The sequence below is a fragment of the Ovis aries genome, chromosome 18 (genome assembly GCF_016772045.2).
Source record: "Ovis aries strain OAR_USU_Benz2616 breed Rambouillet chromosome 18, ARS-UI_Ramb_v3.0, whole genome shotgun sequence".
Lineage (NCBI taxonomy): Eukaryota > Metazoa > Chordata > Mammalia > Artiodactyla > Bovidae > Ovis > Ovis aries.
This window is the reverse complement of record NC_056071.1, coordinates 66405487-66427553: the sequence shown is the minus strand read 5'-3', so window position 1 is coordinate 66427553 and position 22067 is coordinate 66405487. Positions and strand designations below refer to the sequence as shown.

At 67.6% G+C, this 22067-nt stretch overlaps 1 protein-coding gene across 1 annotated transcript in view; it reads right to left on the bottom strand.

Moving 5' to 3' along the window:
• Nucleotides 1–1259: 1259 nt before the first annotated feature.
• KIF26A (kinesin family member 26A) overlaps nt 1260–22067 on the bottom strand; it is a 38215-nt gene continuing 17407 nt past the window's right edge. The window contains exons 4-16 of the mRNA XM_042235601.1: nt 20645–20811; nt 14673–14862; nt 10784–10996; nt 9682–9775; nt 9200–9462; nt 8834–8993; nt 8575–8716; nt 8121–8283; nt 4727–7568; nt 3305–3510; nt 3193–3213; nt 2680–2830; nt 1260–2525 (exon numbers count right to left, since the gene is read on the bottom strand). Coding sequence (XP_042091535.1) covers nt 2344–2525; nt 2680–2830; nt 3193–3213; nt 3305–3510; nt 4727–7568; nt 8121–8283; nt 8575–8716; nt 8834–8993; nt 9200–9462; nt 9682–9775; nt 10784–10996; nt 14673–14862; nt 20645–20811 — 4794 coding nt within the window. The 3' untranslated portion in view covers nt 1260–2343. The remainder of the gene's footprint in view (nt 2526–2679; nt 2831–3192; nt 3214–3304; nt 3511–4726; nt 7569–8120; nt 8284–8574; nt 8717–8833; nt 8994–9199; nt 9463–9681; nt 9776–10783; nt 10997–14672; nt 14863–20644; nt 20812–22067) is intronic.

The window sequence follows — 22067 nt, the reverse complement described above, 5'->3', positions numbered from 1 at the left end:
TTTGTGCACAAGGAAGGGCCCTACCCAGCAAGGCCCCCACATCACCCTGAGTTCCCCCATGACCCCCAAATTCAGTGATGGAGAAGCAGCTTGGGAGGTGCCTGCCTGGGTCCCTCTGGGAACCAGACCTGACCCCAGAACAGACAACTGCAGGGTCTGGAAGAGGGTGGGCATCCAGAGTCCCCCAACCTCCCGGCTAACGTGTGACCCCGATCCCAGGGGTCCCATTGCCATCGACAGCAGAGGGGGGAGGCAGCCTGGGGCAGGGGCTTGGTACGGGCACCCCTGCAGTGGACGGGGGGCCACAGGAAGGATGTGGCCCGCTTAAGGATGGGGAGGGGCCTGCAGACTCTGGAGAGCTCGGGGCCGCTGGACCCTCCTCAGGGAGAGGCCGTGATCACGGGGCTCACGCATCTGTTCAGCTTGTGCCCCGAGGCCCACGGGGCCCAGCCCTGCGCCCGATGAGGGGAGCAACAGTGAGTCACCAACCACGCCCCCGGGGGGCCCCCACGACACCAGGAGACAGGTGGAGAGTGCACACAGGATGCCCCAAGTGGGGGCTGCACCCCGGGACAGAGAGGCCACCAAGCAGTGGGCCCCACCCTGGCTGGCTGGGGGGGGCTCCCAGGCATAGCGTCTGTGAGAGGCCTGGCGGGCTGGGAGGGACCTCCAGGTGCCCGGTGGGTGCGTGGGGTGGGGACACCAAGACGGGACGAGCGCGGCCACCAGAGAGCACCCAGGGCCGTGGGGAGGGGAGGCCTGAGCACAGGAGAGAGACGCGGAGAGGGGAGGGTGACGGTGCTGGGTGAGGGGCTCCTGCCGGCTCAGGGGGCCCTGGACCCTGACCCCGTGGAGTGTCCGGGCGTCTGTATTTTGGAAAGGCAGGCAGGGTGCGGAGGCGGGGGGCCAAGGAAGGAGCTTGGGTGTCCCAGAGAGGCTCCTCCTTGCCACTGCCAGGGTTCCCAGCTAACACAGCCTCTGGGAAGAGGCCAGGGACCCACAAAAAGTGCTGTTTCCCATCAGCCCGGGGGCTGGGCTGGGCGACTGCAGACAAAGGGGCTGGGCGCAGGCGCAGAGCGAAGGTAGGGGCTGGAGCACCCCGGCTTGCAGCAGGGCCTCCTCCCCATCAGTGCCCTCTTGCCGACGGCTGGCCCCTGCTGTGGGGTTTGTGGGTGGGAGGTGCCCCCGGCAGCCTCCTTGCCCCGCCTCGCCCCAAACCCTCAGAGGACAGCCCGCCAGGTGGACTCAGGAGCCTCATGAACAAGGGACACATCTTTTATTCACAAATAAAAACCGTAGCAAGCTGTTATCTACATGTTTGTACAAAGGTTCGGATGACCCTAGAAAATCCACAACGGTCGGAAAAAAAGAACCCGTCGTGACGGGAACGTTCCGCTCCTGTTAGCAGGCTCATCCCGGTTTGCATTTGGCCTCCCAAGGACCCGCGCCCTGCCTGGGGGCCTCCCCACCGGAAAGAGCCCGGCCGCAGGGACACCTTCCATAGAAAAGCATAAAAACATAGATCATCTGTCTTCAAGTTCCCACTGCAAATACCGCATCTGTAGGCAAAATGATACAAAAATACGAACCTGACAGCACCTTTACAAAACCCTCACCCCCAACGTGTGTGTGTGTGTGTGTGTGTGTGTGTGTGTGTCTGTCTTGTTTTTTTGCTTGTGGTTTTGGTAAGAATTCCTGCCGTGGAAGAAGGCGCCAGGTGCCTTCGGTTCAGCCCTTGGGTGCTGCCCTCCTGGTGATGTCAGGACAGAGCAGGTCCCGGGGAGGGAGAGTCAGCCACCCACCGCCCAGAAGACCCACCCGCTCCAGGCTCGATCCGAGATCAGCAGAGAGAACACACAGGGGGTCTGCAGACCCCTACGGCCGGCTCTGTCGAGAGGAAACGGCTATGAAGTAACCCTGAACCTAAAGCAGACAGCCTGGTGAGCCCAGGGCCGCTCTGCAGCACGGACTCGCTTAGCTGTACACAAGGCGCAATCTGATCGGCCCCCGGACGGCCACAGGCACCGCCCAGGGGCCGCTGTGTGCCGGTGGCCCGAGTCCTTAGCACCAAACGCAGAAAGGAGAGAAACCCAGTCCAAGGTTAAAGGCACTTGCATCACAGTCCTCCGGAGTCCTGCACACTCGCTCCTCCGCCCGCGGGCTCGGCCAGCCCCTCCCGTCCCTCACGCTCCCACACCTCCAAGACCCCCGCCCCGCCCCGTCCCGCAAGGGACCCTGCACATCCTCATCCCTCCGACCCCCAGCACATCCTCGCTCCATCCCGCGTTCCATCTTCAAGCCCCCAGCGCCATGTCCCCTCCCCTGGGGGCCCTTGGCCCAGCCTCAGACGTCCACCTCCTGGGGCCCTGGGGCGGCGGCGGGGGCGGCCGCGCTGATGTCGAAGCAGGTGACCATCATGACGTGGGCCTTGCACAGGTTCACGCACTGCTCCAGGGCGGCGGTGGCACGCTCCAGGGCCGCCAGGTACTCGGCCGACTCGGGCTCCAGCCCCGGGTCCACCTCAACTGCGGGGGTCGGGGGGCGCGGAGAGCCGTTCAGGCCGGGGTCCCCAGGGCCGCGGCGTCGCCCCTCCCCCTCCCGACCTCCAGGTCTCCCCCCCGCCCTGGGGCGGGGGTGACGTGGCTGGACCGGGGTGCTGGGCGGGGCTGGGAGACTCACACTGCTCCAGCCAGCGGCCGGGCTCCAGCATCAGCCGGCCCTGGGTCTCGGCCAGCTCCCCGCGCAGCAGCTCCCGCCTCGCCCGCACCTCCTGTAGCCGCTGCAGCCTGCGCTCGGCCAGCCGCAGCCGGGCACTGACGCACACCGGGCCCTGAGCACGGGGGTGGGGGCGGTGGGGCGCTCAGGCACGGATGGCAGCCTGCTCCCCAGGGGTCTGGCACCCCAGCCTTGACCCAAGCCCCACTCCACCCTCCAGGCCTGGACAGGCGCACGGTGGGGCCTCCGAGGTGGGCAGGGGTCAGGCCCTGCCCCTTCCTCACCGCCCCGCTCCCCAGCCCCGTGGGGCTCAGACCACGGGCCCCCAAGGCCACCTGTGCCCACCTGGGACCCAGGCCCAGGGTGAGCGCCGTGGCTGTGGGAAGGCCCCCCACCCAGCGCAATTCCAGGGCACAAGGAGGTGGCCACAGGACCCCCTCCCCTGCCAGGAGCTCAGGACCAGTGGGGCCGTCCTACCTTCTCCAAGTTCTGGGAGGGCTGTGAACGAGAGGGGAAGGTGAGGTCAGCGGGCTGCCGGCCACACCAAGAAGCCCCCCTGCCCTCCCAGCCACACCCCCGCTGCCCCCACCTCCGCCGGGCCCTCCCTGGGGGGCAGACGGCGCCGCTGCAGCCGCTCCACGTCGTCAATCTCATACACCTTGATCTCGAAGGGCTCCTTCAGCGCGCCGGCCAGGGGCGGGGGCAGGTCCACCCACTGCCCCGGGAGGCTGGGCTTGCGGCCCAGGGCGGCGTTGTCGGGCAGGGGGGCCGGGATCAGCCGTCGCCGCTGCAGACCTAGAACAGACAGCCGGGCGCTGGGCATGCAGAGGCCAGACCCCCAGACCCCCAGCCTGGCCACGGCTCTGATGAGCAGAGCCCACAGGGGCACAATCCTGAAACGCTCAGCCTAGTGCTGCCCAGAAACCCTGACCAGCCCTGCCCCACGGAACAGACAGGACTCCAGCTGCCCCAGCACCTCCCGCCTCCCCGCGTGGCACAGCCTCAAGGCCACAACCCTTGACCTCTGTCGGTCACCCTTGAACACCCCTAAAGGGCCGCACGGCTTCCTAACTCATAGGCGTCTCTATTCCCACTGCCCCGGACAGACCCCGAAGCCAGGCCCACCACGTCCTCTGGGACGCCCCTCTCTACCTCCCCACCAGCCTCCAGCTTTCCCACGACCTCCGTTCAGATCATGCATGCCTCACTCACAATGCCCTGGAAAGCGTCCACCAGTGCCCAGATCCCCCAGCCACACTCGGCCTGTGAAACAGCCCACCCTAGCCAGTCCACAGAGATGGGGGTCCAAGGGACGGACACAGGGAGCTCCCAGGCGGCCAGCAGGCTTGGTAGCCCCCCGTCCTCCCCCAGCCCCGCACGCCTCGTCAGGGTGACCTCGGGGGGCCCACCCTCGCCAGTTCGCTCCGACAGGACGGGGACCAGCCTGGGGGCAGTGCAGGGGGGCAGAGAACACACATGGGGTGCGTTTACAAACCGCAGAGGGTGGGGCATGCCTATCCCCTCGGCCTACGTCTGAACCTGTCGAGGGTGCGGTGACCCATGGACGGAAGGGCAGATGAAACCCAGGAGGGTCTGGGAACGCAGGAACCAAAATACCAGACCCTCATCGCCCTTCCCTCCCCAACGGTGTCACTGTTAATGGAGCAGTATAGCCTGTCTCCCCTCCTGGCCCGTAGGGAGAAGGTACCTGCCCTACTCACACCTCATCCAATCAGCAAACGACCCGCAAGACCCCTATCCCACTCCCTGGATCCTGGGTATAAGAGCGGAGTAAGGACCCCTGTTCAGTGTCGGTTCGCCCTTGACCTGGCCTGCTGTTCTAACAGCGTCTCCCACTCTAATAAACTTAATTCTTCTTTCATTCCGTCTCACGTCTGGAAACTCTTTCCCAACCCACGCCCAGGCCACGAAAAGGGGCTGCCTGCACCTGGGATCCACCAAGGGGGTGCCCGGCAGTCCAGGGTGGCCCGCGGCCGAGCCGGACACCCACCTGTGGCCCTCCTCTTGGGGGACTTGAGGCTGCGGGAGCGGGCGCCCGGGGAGGCGGCCCCGCTGTCGCTCATGGAGTCGGGGGCCGAGGAGGTGCTGCCCGTGGCCTCGCTGTCCCGCAGGACGCTCTCGTAGCCGCTGCTGCCGCCGCTGTGGTAGAAGAGCGCGGTGCGGCCCATGGCGGGCGGCAGCTCCCCGCTCAGCACGCTGCTGTTGTCGCTGCCGTGGCCGCTGCTGTAGCGCTGCGGCCGCCGGGGCGCCGTCACCTTGCTGTACGGCGAGGGCAGCGCCGGGCTGGCAGGCGGCCGCTCCTCCGAAACGTTCACGCCGCTGTCGTTGCCGCTGTCCGAGTCGGCCGAGCCCCAGGAGGGGCCGCCCCGGCCGCGGGCGCCCCCGGCCGCCAGCTCATGCACGCGGCTGTGGGTGGCCCGGAACGCCTGCTTGGTGCCCATGATGGTGCCCCGGCTGGCCTTTGCCCCAACACCCGGCGCCGCCCGCGGGGCTGCCTTGGGGCCCGTCACGGGGCCGCAAGGGGCCCTCCCCACCGTGGGGGCCAGCGGCTTCGCCGAAGAGCCCAGAGCACGGGGCCCGCCAGCCGCTACACTGCGGCCCTTGCTCCCGCTGCTGGGGAGCTTGGGGGCCCCCACGCCCTTGGCGGGGCTGCTCCTACAGGCAGGTGCGGGCCCGGGCGTGGGACTGGTGGGCGGCACACCCAGCCGGGGCACAGCGCGGGCCAGCCGGCCGGGGGCTTCCCTGGCCTTACTGCTGCCGTGGGCCAGGCCCTCGCAGCGCTCCAGAGATCCGTGGGTGGCAGGTCGGCACCCTGTCTCCGCCTTGCCAGTCCGGGCCTTCAGGCTGGACGTGACCCTGGGGATGGGGTGGTCAGCCCGGCCACCAGGCCTGGCCTCCCCGTCCCCTCGAAGGAAGGCAGCAGCCCCGGGCCGAGCCGGGCTCCCAGCCTGCGGAGAGGACAGCCCAGGGCCAGGCTTGTGCTCCAGGCTAGACTTGCGCACGGGGGGCGCTGGGGGGGCCACACCTCCAGGCCTCGCACAGAAGCCCCCCTTGGGAGCTGCGCTCTTCTTGCTGATGGGGGTGGCCTTGGGGCTGCCCAGGCAGGCTGCTGCCTCCCCTGGGGCATCCCCAAAGGACGCAGAGGGCGTGCTCACCCCCAGCGTGGTTGCCCCCCTCCGCAGGGGTGGGATCGGGGTCACGACTTCCGGCCTGTGGGCCACCCGGCCCACCTCACAGCCATCCACCACCCTGCGGGCACAAGCCAGTGTTGGGGCTGGGCTGGGGGCCCTGCCACCTGAAGCCAGGGGTGGCGGGCCACAGTCGTCAGCCCGGAGCAGCCAAGGGTCCTCAAAGAGACCTCCCGGGCCAGGTGGGCCCGCAGCCAGGCGGGGGCCGCCCACACGACCAGCCGCGGAGGTAGTCCTGGGTGTGCGCGGCAGGCTGGAGTGGAGGGTCTGTGCAGGGGCCGGCCCCCGGGGAGACACGGCAGACTGCTCCCGGGCAGGTCGGCCGGGGGCTGCCACAGCCTCCTCCGCGGGACAAGGACCCCGGGCAGGCCCAAGACTGTCCAGTCTGCCACCCTCTGAGCGCTGAAGGCTGCTGTCCTCCAGGGACCCGCCATCCGGGACGGAGGAGCCCAGCAAGGGGAGCCCTGCCGGCACCTCAGAGCCGACAGGGTCCGGGGGACCCGCTGATGCGGGGCCAAGGCTGTCTGCGGTGCACACGCTGACCTCGCTGCGCCAGGAGCTGCCGGACGAGCTCCGGCTGCCATCTGCCCAGGCCGCCCCGTCCAGGGCCCCGCCAGGGGGTGGTGAGGTGTACGCATCGAACTCGTCATTGATGCTGCTGATGATGCTCACCGGCCTCGAACCCGAGGCCAGGGCCTGCAGGGAGCAGTCACTGCCGAAGCTGGCCAAGCTGGAGGGGCGCCCGGGGCCAGCGAGGCCCCCCAGGGACAGCTCCTCCACCAGCGTGAACACCAGCTCGTCCTCCCCATTCAGCTCCACCGGCTGCTGCAGGGTTACCGTGGTAGTCAGCAGGCCCCGCTCCAGCCGGTGGCCGCGTGCAGGCGGGCAGGGGTGCTCAGCCTGCCTGCTCCTGCCCACGGGGGGCGTCCGTATAGCACCTGCACTGTCGCCCCCGCCAGGCTCCTCAGAGGCCCCGCCAGCTTCCGGTTGCCAAGGCAGGGGTGGGGCCGGGCTGGGCAGCGGCCTCCCGCCTCCGCCCACCGTGGTGTTATCTGGCAGCGTGGGCAGCTCAGGCCTGGTGCTGCCCGCCTCTCTCTGGTCAGCACTGGCCTTGGGGGGCTCCGGGGCACCCTGCTGGGTGTTTGGACCGGGGCTGCCGCGAGGAGTGCTGGCGGCCAGCGGAGCGCCCACAGGCGTCCTGGGGGCCACGGCCTCGAGTGGCGAGGACTTCCTGCCCGTTCGGGCTGGGCCGGCCTGGGCCCCAGGGGGGCCCTCAGTGCCAGGAATGCAGCCCAGCCGCTCCTGCAGCTCAGCGAAGGTGCTGCAGCGGAAGTGGTCGGCCTCCCGCGGGCCCGGGGTGGGGCGGGGTCGGCTCAGCGCGGGGATGATGGGCACGAAGTCAGGTGGGCCCTCGCTGTCCGTGAGCTCGCGGTCTGATAGCGCCGTCCCGCCAGGCCCCACGTAGATGACTGTGTCGCAGGACTGCTCGCTGCTTGAGGAGTAGTCGGGGTCGCCAGGCGAGCTGGCGGCCAGGCGGTCGGAGTCCGAGGCTGCGCCACGTGGGTGGAAGGGGCGCAGGTGCGGGGGGCGGCGGGCACAGCCTTCCTCACAGGAGCTGTCCCCACCGGAGGAGCTGGACGCATACTGGGGACAGAGCAGGGCCCCCCTGAGCGGCGTCCCGCCTGGCCCTCTCCCTGGCACCCCCAGCCGCACACGCCACACTCAAGGGATAGAAGTGACCGCGCAGCCACCAGACTCATCCCTGCCCCGAGCAAGGTCTCAGGTCCCCAACACAACCGGACCTTCTCAGCAACATCCCAGAAAGCGGCAAGCCGAGTTGCAGGGAGGCGAGGATACGCCCTCAGCACACAGAACGTCAGCTGCAAACCCAGGATTCAGACCCAGGGCCCCGGGCCCCAGGGCACCCCAACTCCATTTTCCGGACCCAGTGAGGGCCCCAGGGCGTGCCCTGCAGGACCAGGCCTGGGAGGGTACAGGCCACAGGGGCCCAGTAGGTTGCCCTGGCCACACGCCTCCCCGGGGCTGGGTGGACAGAGACCAGGCCACCACAGCCCCCACCGTGAGCCGCTCCGGTTCTCCTGGGGGCGACCATGGGCGTGGACCCGGCCTCCTCCTGGGCAGGAGGGGCGCCAGCACCACCGCCATGCAGGAAGGGGCCCAGGAGGCGAAACCAACCTTGACCTTCTTCCTGCGCAGGCGGTGAACACGGGCAGCCAGCTGCATGGTGCTGAGCGTCTCGGCGTGGCGGGCCGGCGCGTCGGACACGTGGGCGATCATGGTGGTGCGGCAGCTGGCGGTGGCCAGGGTCTCCCGCAGCAGTGCAGTGAGCCTGTGCTCCCTGGGGGCCCGGGAGGCGGGGCTCAGAGGCTGAGGGCCTGGGAGGGGTGCTGGGGAACTACTGGGCTTGGGGGCTGCTATGGGGCTGGAGAGAGGAAGGAGGGCCTCTAGCTGGACATGGGCCGTGCCTGGGGCCCCTGGGTCAGGTCTGACACCCACCTCTGTCCCCCGGGCCCTGGGCACCAGGACTCCCTGCCAGCCCTTGGGTAGCAAAGCCGGTCACACAATGAGGAAGAAAGGACAGAGGGGTCAGGGACCAGTTCCCCAGGCCCACCCAGGAGCCCGCACTTACCTGTAGGGCACGTGCTTGGCTCCACTGACCACTGCCAAGATGACGCTGCCCAAGGCCGACAAGGACAGGGATGGGGGGCCCCCGGGGGCCTCTTCACAGCTGCCCAGGTCAATGAGGTGCAGGCGGCTGCGGCCTCCGGACACTGAAACCACAGGGCAGGAGGTGAAGGCTCAGCCTCACGGCCCCCAGACCCAGGACGCCCAAGGCTGCCCGGGCCGGAGGGCGCCCGACGCCGCGACTCAGGCACGCGGCCACCTACTTCCGCCTCTGCCGCACTTCTCCACGCGGTACTGGTACACGTGCAGCGTAAAGAGCACGTGGGAGCCTCCCCGGGAGTCCTCGCGGGCGGCCAGTGCAGCGTCCAGGTAGAGGGCTGCCTTCTCAGCCGTGGGCGCCCGCAGCTCACTCTGGTTCTGGAGCTGAGGACGGACGGATGGATGGACAGGGGGGTAGGCACCAGAGTGACTCGGGGCCGAGCTGTCCCCACAGCGCCAAAGTAACCAGCCCGCGGCCCCGCCCCCTCAACCCGCGGCCCCGCCCCCTCAACCCGCGGCCCCGCCCCCTCAACCCGCGGCCCCGCCTCCGCCCCAGCCCGCGGCCCCGACCCCCGGCGCGGTCAGGGTACCTGCGCCCCGCACGCCAGGTCCTCCCGCAGGTACACGCCCGGGGACTGCGTGTCCTGCAGGCTGCCGGAGGCCACCTCGGCCAGCAGGTCCCGCAGGCTCTGGCCCCGGCTGCACACCTCCACGGCTGACACGCGGACGGAGAAGCGGGCGCCCGTCCTCTCCCTGCGCTCGTCCATGAGCCTGAAGAGCCAAGAGATGGCGCAGGGCACAACGCCCAGGCTCTGCGGCGAGCTGTCCCTCCCGATCATGGTGTAGGACTTGCCTGCGGGCCGGCGGATGGGCCCTCAGAGCCAGCAGGGCGGGCAGCCGCGTCCCCAGCCCAGCCCAGCAGCCCTCTCTCACCCACTCCATGGGCGCCTGACGTCCAGGCCTGTCGCCTGGGCTTCCGCTCCCACTGCCCACAGGAGTCAGGCCCAGCCCCGGCACCCTGCCCCAGAAACGGCCTCCAGAGACTGCAGAGCGGGTGGTCAGGGGTACTTACCGAGGCTTGCGTGGCCAAAGGAGAAAATGCAGCCGTCAGCCCCTCCCACCACCGACTGGAGCACGTCAGCCACAGTCCCCGAGCAGACCTCGGCCTGCAGGAGGGGCACAGTCAGGCCGCCACCCCGCCTCCTGCCTCTTCTGTGCATCACACACGGACAGTGAGTCCATGAGGTGGCCGGGAGGACACCAGGACCAAGGACACAGAGGTCTCCACGTGGACACACAACACACACGGACCGGACACAGACACACATACACTCGCAGCAGGAGCCGGCAGACACAGCTGACAGGCACGGTGCACACACACAGAAGCCACAGTGCCACTGCGGCCACAAGGCACACACCACACCACACGCGTGATCACAGTGGGCACACACATCACACCACGCGTGGTCTCAGAGAGCACACACCACACCACACGCGTGATCACAGTGGGCACACACCACACTACACATGTGATCACAGTGGGCACACACACCACACCACACGCGTGATCACAGTGGGCACACACATCACACCACGCGTGATCTCAGAGAGCACATACCACACCACACGCGTGATCACAGTGGGCACACACATCACACCACGCGTGGTCTCAGAGAGCACACACCACACCACACGCGTGATCACAGTGGGCACACACCACACTACACATGTGATCACAGTGGGCACACACATCACACCACACGCGTGATCACAGTGGGCACACACCACACTGCACACGTGACCACAGCAGGCACATACCACAGCACACATGTGATCACAGCGGGCACACATCATACCACACGCGTGATCACGGCAGGCACAGGACACACAGAGGAGCATCCCGGGGAAAACAAGCTCTGCGTGGAAAGCTTCGGAGGGCGGACTCTGGGAACTGGGCCTGAGAAGCAGCCCAGGAGCTGGTGGACACGGGAGGGAGGGGAGGCCAGCAGGGAAGGGGAGACACAGCCAGCCTGCCCAGCCGCACCCAGCCCCCACGCCCGGGCCTCCTCTCATCATCTCCTGCCTGCCCTGCACGAGAAGGGGTGCAGGCCTGACCATCTCCTATTGTCCTGGGCTGCCAACCCACCCCGCCCAAGGCTGCCCCACCGCCTCACCTGCTCCGAGTCCTGGGGGAAGACCGCGTCAAAGGCGAACATCTTGGGGACGGCAGCCGTGGGGGCACGTCTGGGACCCGTGCTGCCCGGGGGCCCGGCGGCCGGGTCGTAGAGGGTCACCTGCTTCTTGCGAGTGTCCACCTTGAGGAAGGACGTGGACTCGGCCGAGCGCTGGGCCCCCTGCACAGGCCAGATCCGCAGCATGACCTTCACCTGGGGAGGCAGGCGGAGCGGGCCTCTGAGCAGTGCTAATTACAGGGCAGGGGCAGCCTTGAGCGAGTCGGGACAGCGGGCCCGGCCGGCATGGGGTCCCCACCGGAGGAATGCGGCATCCGCGCCCCAGCCTCAGGCAGGAGCACGTCCCACATGAGGTCAGCAAGGCAGGGAGGTGGTGAGGCCTGGCGGGAGGAGCACGCCAGCACGGATCAGGGAGCCCGCGAAGGGGGCCACAGGGCGGAGAGAGGAAGCAGACCCCAGCTGCCCCTGGGGCAGAGAGAGAAGACGAGGACGGGACCCTGAGGACACCCCCTCGGCTCGGGGGTCCCCACACCCCCTCGCTGGCCCCGATGCAGAGCCGGGTCCAGGGGAGCAAGCCCCGGGACCCGGGCCTTCGAGAGCAGAGCCACCTGCGCGGGCTCCCCCCCAGCTCTGCCAGCTCCCGGGCCTTGCCAGCCATTGTAGTGACCCCTCTCCCCCAGGCCCTCGCAGGCTTGAGAAGGGAGGAAACCCACTCAGAGAGGTCAACTGTCCCACCTGCCTCACATAGCCTGTGAGCGGGTCCCCTGAAACCCCGAACCGCAAATCTGAGGGTGGAGTGAGAAGGGGAGAGGGGGGAGTAGAAGCAAGACCTGGGCCCTCCTGCAGGGGCCCCACCAGAGCCTCAGGGGTGCTCCCGAGCGCGTGTCCTTCCCCAAGCCCCTGCCCCCGCACCATGGGTGGACAGAGGCTGCCCCTGAGCAAGGCCCTCCCCACACTCCCCGACTCGCGGCCTCGGCAGGCTCTGCACACAGCAAGGCGCAGCCCCAAGGAGACATGGCAGTGCACCAAGGCGGGGCAGACAGGGCGCGGGGCAGAGGGAGGGCGTGGGCCCCGCCCCATCCCCAGTCTCTGTCCAGCCTCACCTCCTCCAGGGAGCCCTTCCGGCCAGCTCCCAGCCCCAGGCCAGAGGCCTTCAGGGCCCTGAGCACATCCTCCCCGGCCTGGGGAATGAAGGAGGGACAAACCATGAAGCGGGACCGGCCGACGCCCGCGCTGCCCTTGGGAGAAACAGGCTCCAGTACTTCCGACCCCAGAGCCGCCGGAGGCCAGACTCACACCCAGGACCAGGCAGGACCCAGAGGCAAGCCCGTCGGCACAGGGACCGGGAGGAAGAGGGCAGGTTGATCCAGGAGGAGACAGGGATTCTGAGGTCAGGGGTCAGGGGAGATGGTGGGGAGACTGAGGCTGGGGTGACAGGGTGGGACAGTGGACAGAGTGAAACAGGCTCAGCTGAGCTCAGGGGCCAGCAGGCCACCCGGCAGCCTCTGCCACTGTGTGTCCCCCAAACCCTAAACAGATGCAGAGCTCGCCCGTGCTGCTCATCTGCCTTCACGCCCAGCTTCCAGAGCTGGACCCCAAGCCCCAAGGCCCCCAAGCGAACAGAAGCCTGGGGGCGGGGGGGGGGGGCCAGAAACTTAAGATGCAAGAGCCCAGAGTAAGCTGCACTGCAGACACCCCAAAACCTGCACGGAGAACACAGACCTCAGGCTGAGAGGGGCCCAGAGCTGCCGGGCGAGCCACCCCGGGTGAGCCCCCCACCCCCAGGAGAAAGCACTACATCCCGGCTTCCGCAGGGGGACACAGGCCTCCACTGAAACCTCTGATTTCCCCACCACAGTGTAAATCAAATTACCAGACTCATCTCAGAGCCAGTATTTTTCACGGATTTAATTGTAAGTGACAGATACATAACGCCGGCAAAATTGGTTTACCGTGGGTAGTTCGTGCGAGGCGCCACCGACACCCCTTCGGCACGTGGCAAATTGACATGCAAACCGCTCTGCTAAGGAGAGGCGGTCCTGGGGGAGACGCGGGCAGAAACACTCCTCTACTGAGCGCCTCCAACCCGGGCTCCATTAGGCGAGAATCGATTCTTTTATTCCCTGACGACACGAACAAAACTATTTCATTTCCAAACGCCGCTGCCAAGCAGACGAAAATGTGCACTTCCCAGTAATTTTTGGCAATTTTTTTTCAGTGTGAACTCCAGGCCACTTCAGGAGCCAAATGGGTTCTGCAGATTGGAGCGCGTTCCCGGCGGGGAAAAGCCTGACTGGGCTGCCCCGCTGGGGTTCCCACCCCCGTGCCAGCCCCAAGGCCAGGTCCTGGTCTGTGAGGGCCTTTCATTACCAGGGGAAATGACAGGGTCTCCCCGCCAGACAAGCACATCTCCCCCTAAACGTTCAGCTATTGCAAAGCACCCGCTGAGTAGCTGCCAGGTAGGGAACAAATACATTTTGCATAAAAACGGGCTTCCACTCCTAAGAGGGGGCCCTGGGCGGGCGTGGGGGGAGGGACCGTCTTCTGTAATTCCGCACGATGATGAATTATCTTAAGTGGCACATTAATGTCAAGAATCGAGCGTAATCTAACTTCTTTTCTCTGACAATATTAAATGCTTTTCAGGAGGCATTTCTGACTATGTGATACTCGTGCAAATAACATCATCCAGGGAGGCAGGGAGGGGGGCCTGGTGGGGGAGGGGAGTGGGGAGAGGGCTAGGACAGTGGCCACGGGCTTCCTGCCTCCGGGGGTGGGGGTCTGCCAGTGTGGGGGGTCCCTGCCCTGGAATACTTGGGGGGGCTGGTGCCCCCAGGGGAGTGGGAGGTCTGTGCATCCCAAGTAACACAGGGCAGCAGCGAGAAAGCCAGGTCTGTGCCTCCAGCCGCCCAGCCCCACCAGGATGGGCCCAGGGCCCAGGATCCAGTGACAGGCCCAGGTCAGAGCCAGGCCCAGAGTGTTCACAGCCCCTCGCCCACGGCCAGTCCCCTCTCCAGACCCAGAGCAGAAGCCCCCTGGGGTGCGACGTAGGCAGCAGGATGGACTGAGCCCAGGGGTGTGCGTCCAGGGGCTGTGGGCCTCTGGGGACTGCAGAGGCTGGGCCCAGGGCCTGGGTGGGAGGCTCAGAGGGGGCCGAAGGGGCCCATCCTCAGGGTCAGGGTCCCACCCTCCCCCCGCGGCCCTCCGCGGCTCGGGCTCCCCACCTGCAACGGCACAGAGCCCCCTGCACTGAGGATGGAGCCCTCACACAGCCTGAGCCAGGCCTGGGGGCAGTCATGAGCAGCCCAGGCAAGGCCCGGACGGAAACCGTCTCAGCAGAAGGGACAGGAGCTGAGAGCTGACCAGCTGTGACGGGCAGGGGCCTTCACGCTGCGGGCCTGGCTCCCGAACCCGGGAGTGTTCCCACTCAGCTGAGCACCCTGCAAACCACCCACAGTTGTCGTGTCAGGATACGGTGGGACTTTGCCCGGACTCTGGCGAGCCGAGGGGCCCCAGCTGTGCCCCCGCCCTGCCGGAGAGACAAGGCGCGGGGATTCCTGGAGTCGGACCCCACCCCTCAGTCCCAGGAAGCCCTGGTCACCCCACCCAACTCTGAGAGTGGCCGGTGCTCCGGGGACCCCCCACCCATTTCCCATATCCCCCCCATCCCCAGTCCCCCAGGCTCCCCACCACCGTCTGGAGTGTCCAGGCAGCCCCGGCTTCAGTCAGCCATCTGGACACAGAGCCCCCTGGTCCAGCCCCAGAGAAGGCAGCAGGGTCCCTCACCGCCTGCTCCCCCCACCCAGCTCATGCCCAGACACCCAAGCCTCATCCCACCCCTGGGTCACCGCCGACTCGGGGTAGGGCCTACCTTTCCAACACTGCTGGGGTTGTCCTTGGCCTTGGAGGTGGCCCTGAGCAGGCAAGGGGGTGCAGGGGGCGGCCACAATTGCAGGACCCCGCTGAAGTCCGTGGGGTAGGTGGAGGCCCGGCGCGGGGCGGGGGGCGGTGGCGGTGGGGGTTTCTTGCGCTTGGAGGCCAGGCTGAGCTTCTGGGCGGCCCTAGGGGGAACAAGGGGGCAGGGCGCTCAGCGCTGCCCTGACGCCTGCCCCGCCCTGCGAGCAGCTGCTCGGCCTGCACTTCATTTCCCACCAGCCACGCAGAGGCCCCCGGGGCTGCGGGCAGCCACGTGCAGCCCCTGGCAGCTCGGCCCATTCAGGCCGGGTGACCTGGCCCGGGCAGACACCGGACCCTGCACCCTGCACCAAGCGCATCCTTTTTTTTCCATCATCCTCCCCCAACACAGCCACTGGGCTCCATCACTCACAGGCCGTGTGACCGCACCTGGTACCTCAGTCTCCCCATCTCTAACATGGGAGGGCATGACCCCCACACAGGGGCCCTCATGAGCGGCCCTGATGATCTAATGCGTTCAAGGTGACACCAGGCAACAGAGGAAGCGTGCACCCCCGGCCTCCATCAGCCACCCGCCTCCCCAGCACTGCCCCTGCCTCCATCAGCCACCCCCACCTGCCTCCCCAGCACCCCCCACCTCCCACCGAAAGGGACGGGAGGCCAGGGCGCGTCCAGGCTCAGGGCTGAAGAACTCGCCCAGCCCGGCTCCCCGGCCTGCTCCTTCCACACACACCCTCCTCGTCCCACAGCCCCAGCCCCAGTGCCCCCGCCATCAGCCTCCAAAGGTCCCGACAGGAGGCCCCACACCGCGGGCAGCAGGCCCCTCAGTCAGCCTCCCAGTCGGTGGAGCTACTAGCGTTTTGCTTAATTCCTCTCATCTTTAATAGGAGTTGTCTTTTAAGAGACCCCAGGGACGGCTTTCCTCCTAGTGCTGTGTCATCCAGGAAAATAAAAGTAATCTACGGTGCGTGGCGGCTCCTTAATAGCGTGGTGGGGTGGCCGGTGCGCTCGGGGCAGGGAGGGCCCAGGGCGTGTGAGCGGGCCAGCATCCTCAGCCAGGGAGGGCCGAGGCTTCTCCAGGCACGAGCAGACGTAGCCCCGGTTTCCACTAGAGCCCGTGTGTCCTAAACCTGAAGCCTCCTCGACAGCGGAGTCCCGCATCCCCCTCCCACCGCCCCCGCCCCACACACGCATCACACCCAGGACAGGATGGAGGCTGAGTGTCCACAGGCTCAGGGCGTCCGCAGGCTCAAGGCGAGAAGCCAGAGGACTCAGAAGGCAGGACGGGGCTGCACGGAACTGCAGCACAACCGTCCGGGGAGGCGGCTGGACTGAGCCGGGTGGGGGCCGGAGGCACCGGGCAGGGAGCCCGTCCCGCTCAGCCCTCGGGGCTCCTCCCGCCCCACCCCCTCCCCAGCCCAGCCTGCTGCCCTGGACCCCGCCACCCTGAGTGAGGCCACAGCTCCCCACCCACTGCCCCGACGGGAAGATGCGACCCCCTGACCCAGAGGCGTGCAGTGCAGCGGGCATCCCTGCCCCAGGCCCTGCCCGGGCACAATCAGGGCAGGTGGGCTGGCCCCCAGCCTGCCTGGACAGGACACGGGGACACAGATGATCACCCGTGGGGTCGGCTCGCCTCTGCGTGGGCACCGGGGCCCCACGGCCTGGACGTCAGGGAAGGGCATCACGAGGACTGCCCAGAACCAGCCTGCCCGGGGGGCTCCGGGTCTGGTCATCTATCAGGGTGGCCAGATAGATCAGCAGATGGCCACGGCCAAGGCGAGTCCCCTGCCCCGCCACAGCTAGCTCTCTGCTCCTCCAAGAACAAGCTGGGCCCCCTCCTCCAAGGCCAGAGGGACATCCAGAACCCGCACCCCAGAGGTTCGAGGGCTCGTGGAGACCAGGAGGACGGGTGAGGTGCTGGGGGAGGCCGGACGCCATCTGGCAGTGGAGCTCATGAGCAGCGGGCAGGGCTCGGCCTGCCGGGGCACCTGCCTGACCCTCTCGGGAGCCCAGGTTCCGGCACGGGCCTCACTCAGCCCTGCCCCGACACCTCCACGGCTCCGGCAGTGCCCCGGGAGGTGTCCTTCCCCACTGGACACGCCCAGGTCTCACCACTGGACAGACACTGGGCCCTCAGCCGTCTATGGCCCCACCAGTCCCAGGAGGCTGGAACGTCCCTGGCCAGCGTCTCTGCCTTGTGGTCCGACCGAACTCAGGTGCCCCCTCCTCCCTGCCTGCCCTGGGTCAGCCCCCGCAGGGCAGGGAGCCAAGAGGCTGCGCCCCAGCCTGCCGGCCCTCCAGGTCTCCGCTCCTACAGGCTCAGCTCACCGGGGGTGACTCAGAGCGCCCCAGGACAGCACGCTCCCCTTTGATGAAATCTAGGGCCCTTCACACCCGGGACAAGCCTGTCAGCCACTGGGGACTGTGTCTCAGCTCACGAGACCCAGGGTGGGTGGGGGGGCATCTCTGCAGGGGCCAGCCTGCTAGGGATACAGACCTGGTTTCTGGGCAGGGGGGATGGGGGAGGATAATGCCACACTCAGGACCACAAACACCCACTGCCCTGCTGGGGAGCGGTGGGCAAGGGGGGCTCAAGGCGGGACCCACGGTGGCCGTGTGGGTACCTCCCCGAGGTCCAGTTGTGAAGGGAAGACTTCCTGCACCCACAGTTCTCATCCTCAGAGGACACCTCCCCCAGGAAGCCTGCCTTGATGCCCCCACACTTGGCTTCCCCGAACCCTGTGCCTCCTGCTACACGCTCTGCCCTGAGCTTACATGGCTGTGCCCCACCCCGAGGTGGCTCTGCAGGGCAGGTGTTGGCCCAGGCCTAGGACCCAGGGGAAGCTGAGGATGGAGCCATGAGGGCAGGGGTGAGAGAACGGGTGAGGGAGGGAGGGGGGAGGGGTGAGGGAGGGAGGGGGGGGGGGGAGGGGGAGGGAGGGTCCCACCCCTCCAAGCATCGCCCTGAGCCCCCAGCCCTCTCACTGAATCCCAGAGCCCTTTCCAAGGCTCGCAGGCCCTGCTCGCTGATTCTTGTGAACAGAAAGGAAAATATTTGCCTTTTTACAAAGAAAAATTGCCTCTTCCAAACAAGAAGGTAATTTCACAGGCAGTTGGCCTTGACAGTGAGGCCTTTACTCACCCCGAGGAGACACAGGGCCCGTTTGGATGTGAGTGGGGCTCAGTTACCAGCTTCCGACCTGGGCCGCCAGGAGGCGGGAGGACCGGGCCGCGCCCCGCACGCCTGGCCCGCTTCCACCCCCGGGAGCGGCCCATCCAGGTCCGCCAGTGCAGGGCGGCTAAGGGAGCGCTGGAGCCCCCGAGGCCGAGGCCCATGGCCCCAGCAGCCCTGACCCTTGCCCCGCCTGCCTGACTCTCCTGTCACCCGGGGCCTTCACCCCAAGGCTCCCAGGCTCCTCGCCAGCCCTGCGGGCGAGGGACACCTCTCCTCGGAGCCCTGCTGGCCGGGGGCCTCTCGGCAGCACCCATCCCACCCCGGGCCCCTGCCGGCTACCAACCTGACGTCCTGTGGCCTGGCCGTCCGGGCAGACATGGGGGAGGGGCGCCCCTAAGGCTGCAGTGGAGGGGGTGGGGGGTGCCTGGGAGTGCCGCTTGGAGGGAGCCCACCACTGCCCCGGCTGAGGGGGCTCAGAGCCGTCCTTCCCGTGCCGTTGAGCTTCAGGGGTCCAGGGGGTGACCCCACTGTATCCCACCTCTAGCTTCAGGGGTCTGGGAGGAGACCCCCCCGGTATCCCACCCCAGAAAGGCCCAGAGGAGGGTGTGGGGGAGGGGAGACTGCAGAGACAGGAAGGACATTACACAGCATTGTGGGGGCTCTAAAGGGGAGTCAAGGTCACCAGAGCCCCAGGGAAATGTAATCACAGAGGCGGCCTGTGCGGGGCCCTGGGGGTGCTGGCATGCGGGGCCCTGGGGGTGCTGGCATGCGGGGCCCTGGGGGTGCTGGCATGCGGGGCCCTGGGGGTGCTGGCATGCGGGGCCCTGGGGGTGCTGGCATGCGGGGCCCTGGGGGTGCTGGCATGCGGGGCCCTGGGGGTGCTGGCATGCGGAGCCCTCGGTCGCCACTGCAGCTGCGGTGCCCAAGTCATGACCAAGCTGCCCACCCGGGCCCAGCGGGGCGTGCAGGGTGCCAGGCCTCATCCGTGCCCCGTGTCCCACAGGCCTCGTCCCCAAGCCGCCCCCAGAATCACCCTCCACCGTGGCTCACCCACGGCGGGTAAGCGGCTCTCGGGAAGACCCAGGAAAGCCCGAGGCTAGTGTGCCGGCCCCCAGGAGGTGCTCAGGGACCCCTGACCCCTGAGCCCACCGTATTCTGCCTCCACTGGGCAGACACCAGGCTCCTACTCAACCCTCCAACCCCGCCTCTGTGCCCTCAGTGCGTGGGCGACACTGCATGGCTCCTTCAGAGACTGCACACTGCCACCCTGCCCCCGACCAACCGGAAACTTCCAAGGGGCAGGGTACGGGTTGGGGGTCAGCTTTGTCCCCCAGGGGCCCAGTGATGGGTCACAGAAGGTGCCTTCGGTTCGTTCCTGAGGCACCCCCTACCCGGGGGTCCAGGAGCTCCTCACCTCCGGGGGACTCCGGACAAGCACCTCCCCGACACAGAACAAAGAGGGGCACGTAAAACTGAGACCACCCCTCTCAGGCCAACGATGAAGCACCCACAGCCCCAACGGGCAGAGGGCCTCGGGACCAAATCAGGTGTGAGCCCGGGGCAGTGTTCCCAGCTGCAACACCCACCCCCAGACTGGGCCCACAACCCTCAGGAAGCTGCTGTGAGCAAGGGTGTCCCACAGGCTGGCAGTAAGGACAGCCGGCAGTGCCCCCAGCCCCAGCCCCCACGTTTGTTTCTATGGTAACTTCCCAAGGTCAGCGGAGGCAGCCTCGCTCGCTGGAGACAAAAGGAGTGCCCCATTCCACAGGCCCTGGGTCGCTAAGGAGCCAGGGCAGCTTTGGACTCCCAGGACTGGCCTTCCTCCCCAGGGGCCCTCAGGCTGGCAATCCTCCAGCAAGCGTGGCCTGGCAGGGCATGACCGCTGCCCCAAAGGCCGGGGCAGAGACTGCAGAGACCACCAGGGCCGGGACCCCCAGGCATCCAGATCGGCCTTCTGTCCCCTCCACGGGGCTCCTGGGCCCACGAGGCAGGCCCTACCTACCCCACAGCAGAAGGCCCAGCCCGGCGCCTGGTACCCACCTGGGGCTGTGGACCTGCACGTATGCCCACCGGCCCAGCGCCCTCACTGCGCCCCCCACTTCTCAGTCAGCCCCACAGCCCCAGGCCACGCTGATAAGACACCGGCTCCTATGATACAGGGACGAGCTTATCACACCCGCGGGGCTGCTGATGGGACAGTGACCTGCGGGGCCAGCCATCATGACTCACAGCCACCATCATGCCCTGGGACCCCCAACCGCAGGGGGCGCTTGGCACCCAAGGGCACCACCAGCGAGGCGATGTGCCGAGGGCCCCCAGGTGACAGGACTCCCCCCCAGGACACCCTCTCCAGCTCACCCCAACCTCCCCAGTGGCCCAGGGGTGCTCCCTCGGGCCAGTTCCGCCCTGTGTCCCCAGCTGCAGGGCCAGCTGCCCCGAGGCCTGCCTGCCCCTGCCTCCCGTCCATGCCACCCACCCCCTGCCGCCGGCACCGGCCCAGGACCGCCCGGGGACATCCACCGGCCGCGGCTGAGATCCTCCCGCCGTCAGCGCACGATGCCTCCCAGGAAGCGCCACCTGACGAACAAGGAAACCAAGGCACAGAGCACCAGAGGCCAGAGGCGACCTGCCCGAGACCAGCCTCCTGGGAGGGGTGGAGACTGCGTGGAGCCCTGCCCTTGGCTGCACCCCACACCGGGTGAGAGGCCTCTGGACGTGCAGTTGGCGCAGTGCCCCCCTGGAGGACGTACCTGAGGAAGAAGGAGGCTGCAGCTGATGGGCCCGTGGAGCCCCCCGGGGGGGCGCCCGGGGCAGGCGTGACCAGGCCCCACGTCTTCGACGCGCCATCAGAGCCCGCGGGAGGGGGCCCGTCCCGGACCGTGTCCGCCACCGCCACGGCGGCCACCGCTGCTTCAGCCTGGAGGGAAGGAGGAGCCGGCGTGAGGCTCGGGCACCCGCCCCGTGACAGGGAGCCAGGGGGCAGACCCCTGGCCCCCGGAGACCAGCATGCTCCCTGGACCCCACGTACACAGGACCGCTCGGGGCCCGGTGGAGGAGAGGTGGGCACAGGTGACCCCCACCCAGCCTGACTCCCCCCCAACTTCAAGCTCCAGAATCACAGGGGCCACGCGGTCAGGTAGATGGACAGGGACCCGCCGTCACCCCCGGGTCGGCCAGCTGGGGGCACCCAGAGGCACGCTTAGAGAAGAAAGCACAATAAATATTTGTCAGGGGCACTAATTGCCCCGTGTATGATAATGTATGATCTTCCCATCATCTGAAATACTACTCTGGCATTTCCAACTAATTAGCTAAAATAAATTCCAGAAAGGGAGACAGCCTCATAACACAGCACAAATGTAATTAACCGCTCCCCAGGACGGCGCTGGCCAACTGGAGACCCGGCCACCACATATTACATTTATGCACACGTGTCGGGCGCTGGACCCCCCGGCAGGACCTGGCCTCAGAGGGTGGTTGGACAGAGCCCCCTGGCAGGGGAGGGAAGCGGCCTGCCTCAGCCCGGCCACTCCAGCCCCAGCCCCTTCCCAAGGGCCCCAGCCTCCAGGGCACCCCAGGCACCAAGGCCGGGTCCCTGGGGCTCCTGGCTACACTTGGCCCGGAGTGCGATCACAACCGTCGTCCGAGGCGTCCTCTCTGCTCGGCCTGGCAGAGGCCGGGGTCTATCTGGTGACCCTGCGGGTGAGGCGCCCAGGTAGCAGCCACACTCTAGAGGGCCCAGCGTCCTCGGGGTCTCCCAAGTGACACGGCCACAGGTCAACGTGACATTTCAGCAGACTAAGCCTCCACAGGCCTCAGGAGGAACGGCCCAGCAGGAAGTCCAGCCGCCTCTCCGCAGGACACCCCTCACCACGGTGGAGGGTCTCACCACCACCCCCAGCCCACGGTCAGCACCAGCTCCCAACACATCCCCTGGGACACAGCAAAACCACTTCTGCAAAGGAAGTTCCAAGGGAGCCCCAGAGCTTGGGCTGGAAGGAAGCCCAGCACCCGACCCTCACCCCCACAGCACCAGCAGCTTCCCCAAGGCTGCAAGGACAGGTCCCAACCTGGAACGGCCCAGGCCCCGTGCTGGGGCACCGTGCCCTGCGTCTGCCTACAGGGCAGGAACTCCTATGCATCCCTCAGAACCCAACACAGCCAGCCCTCTCC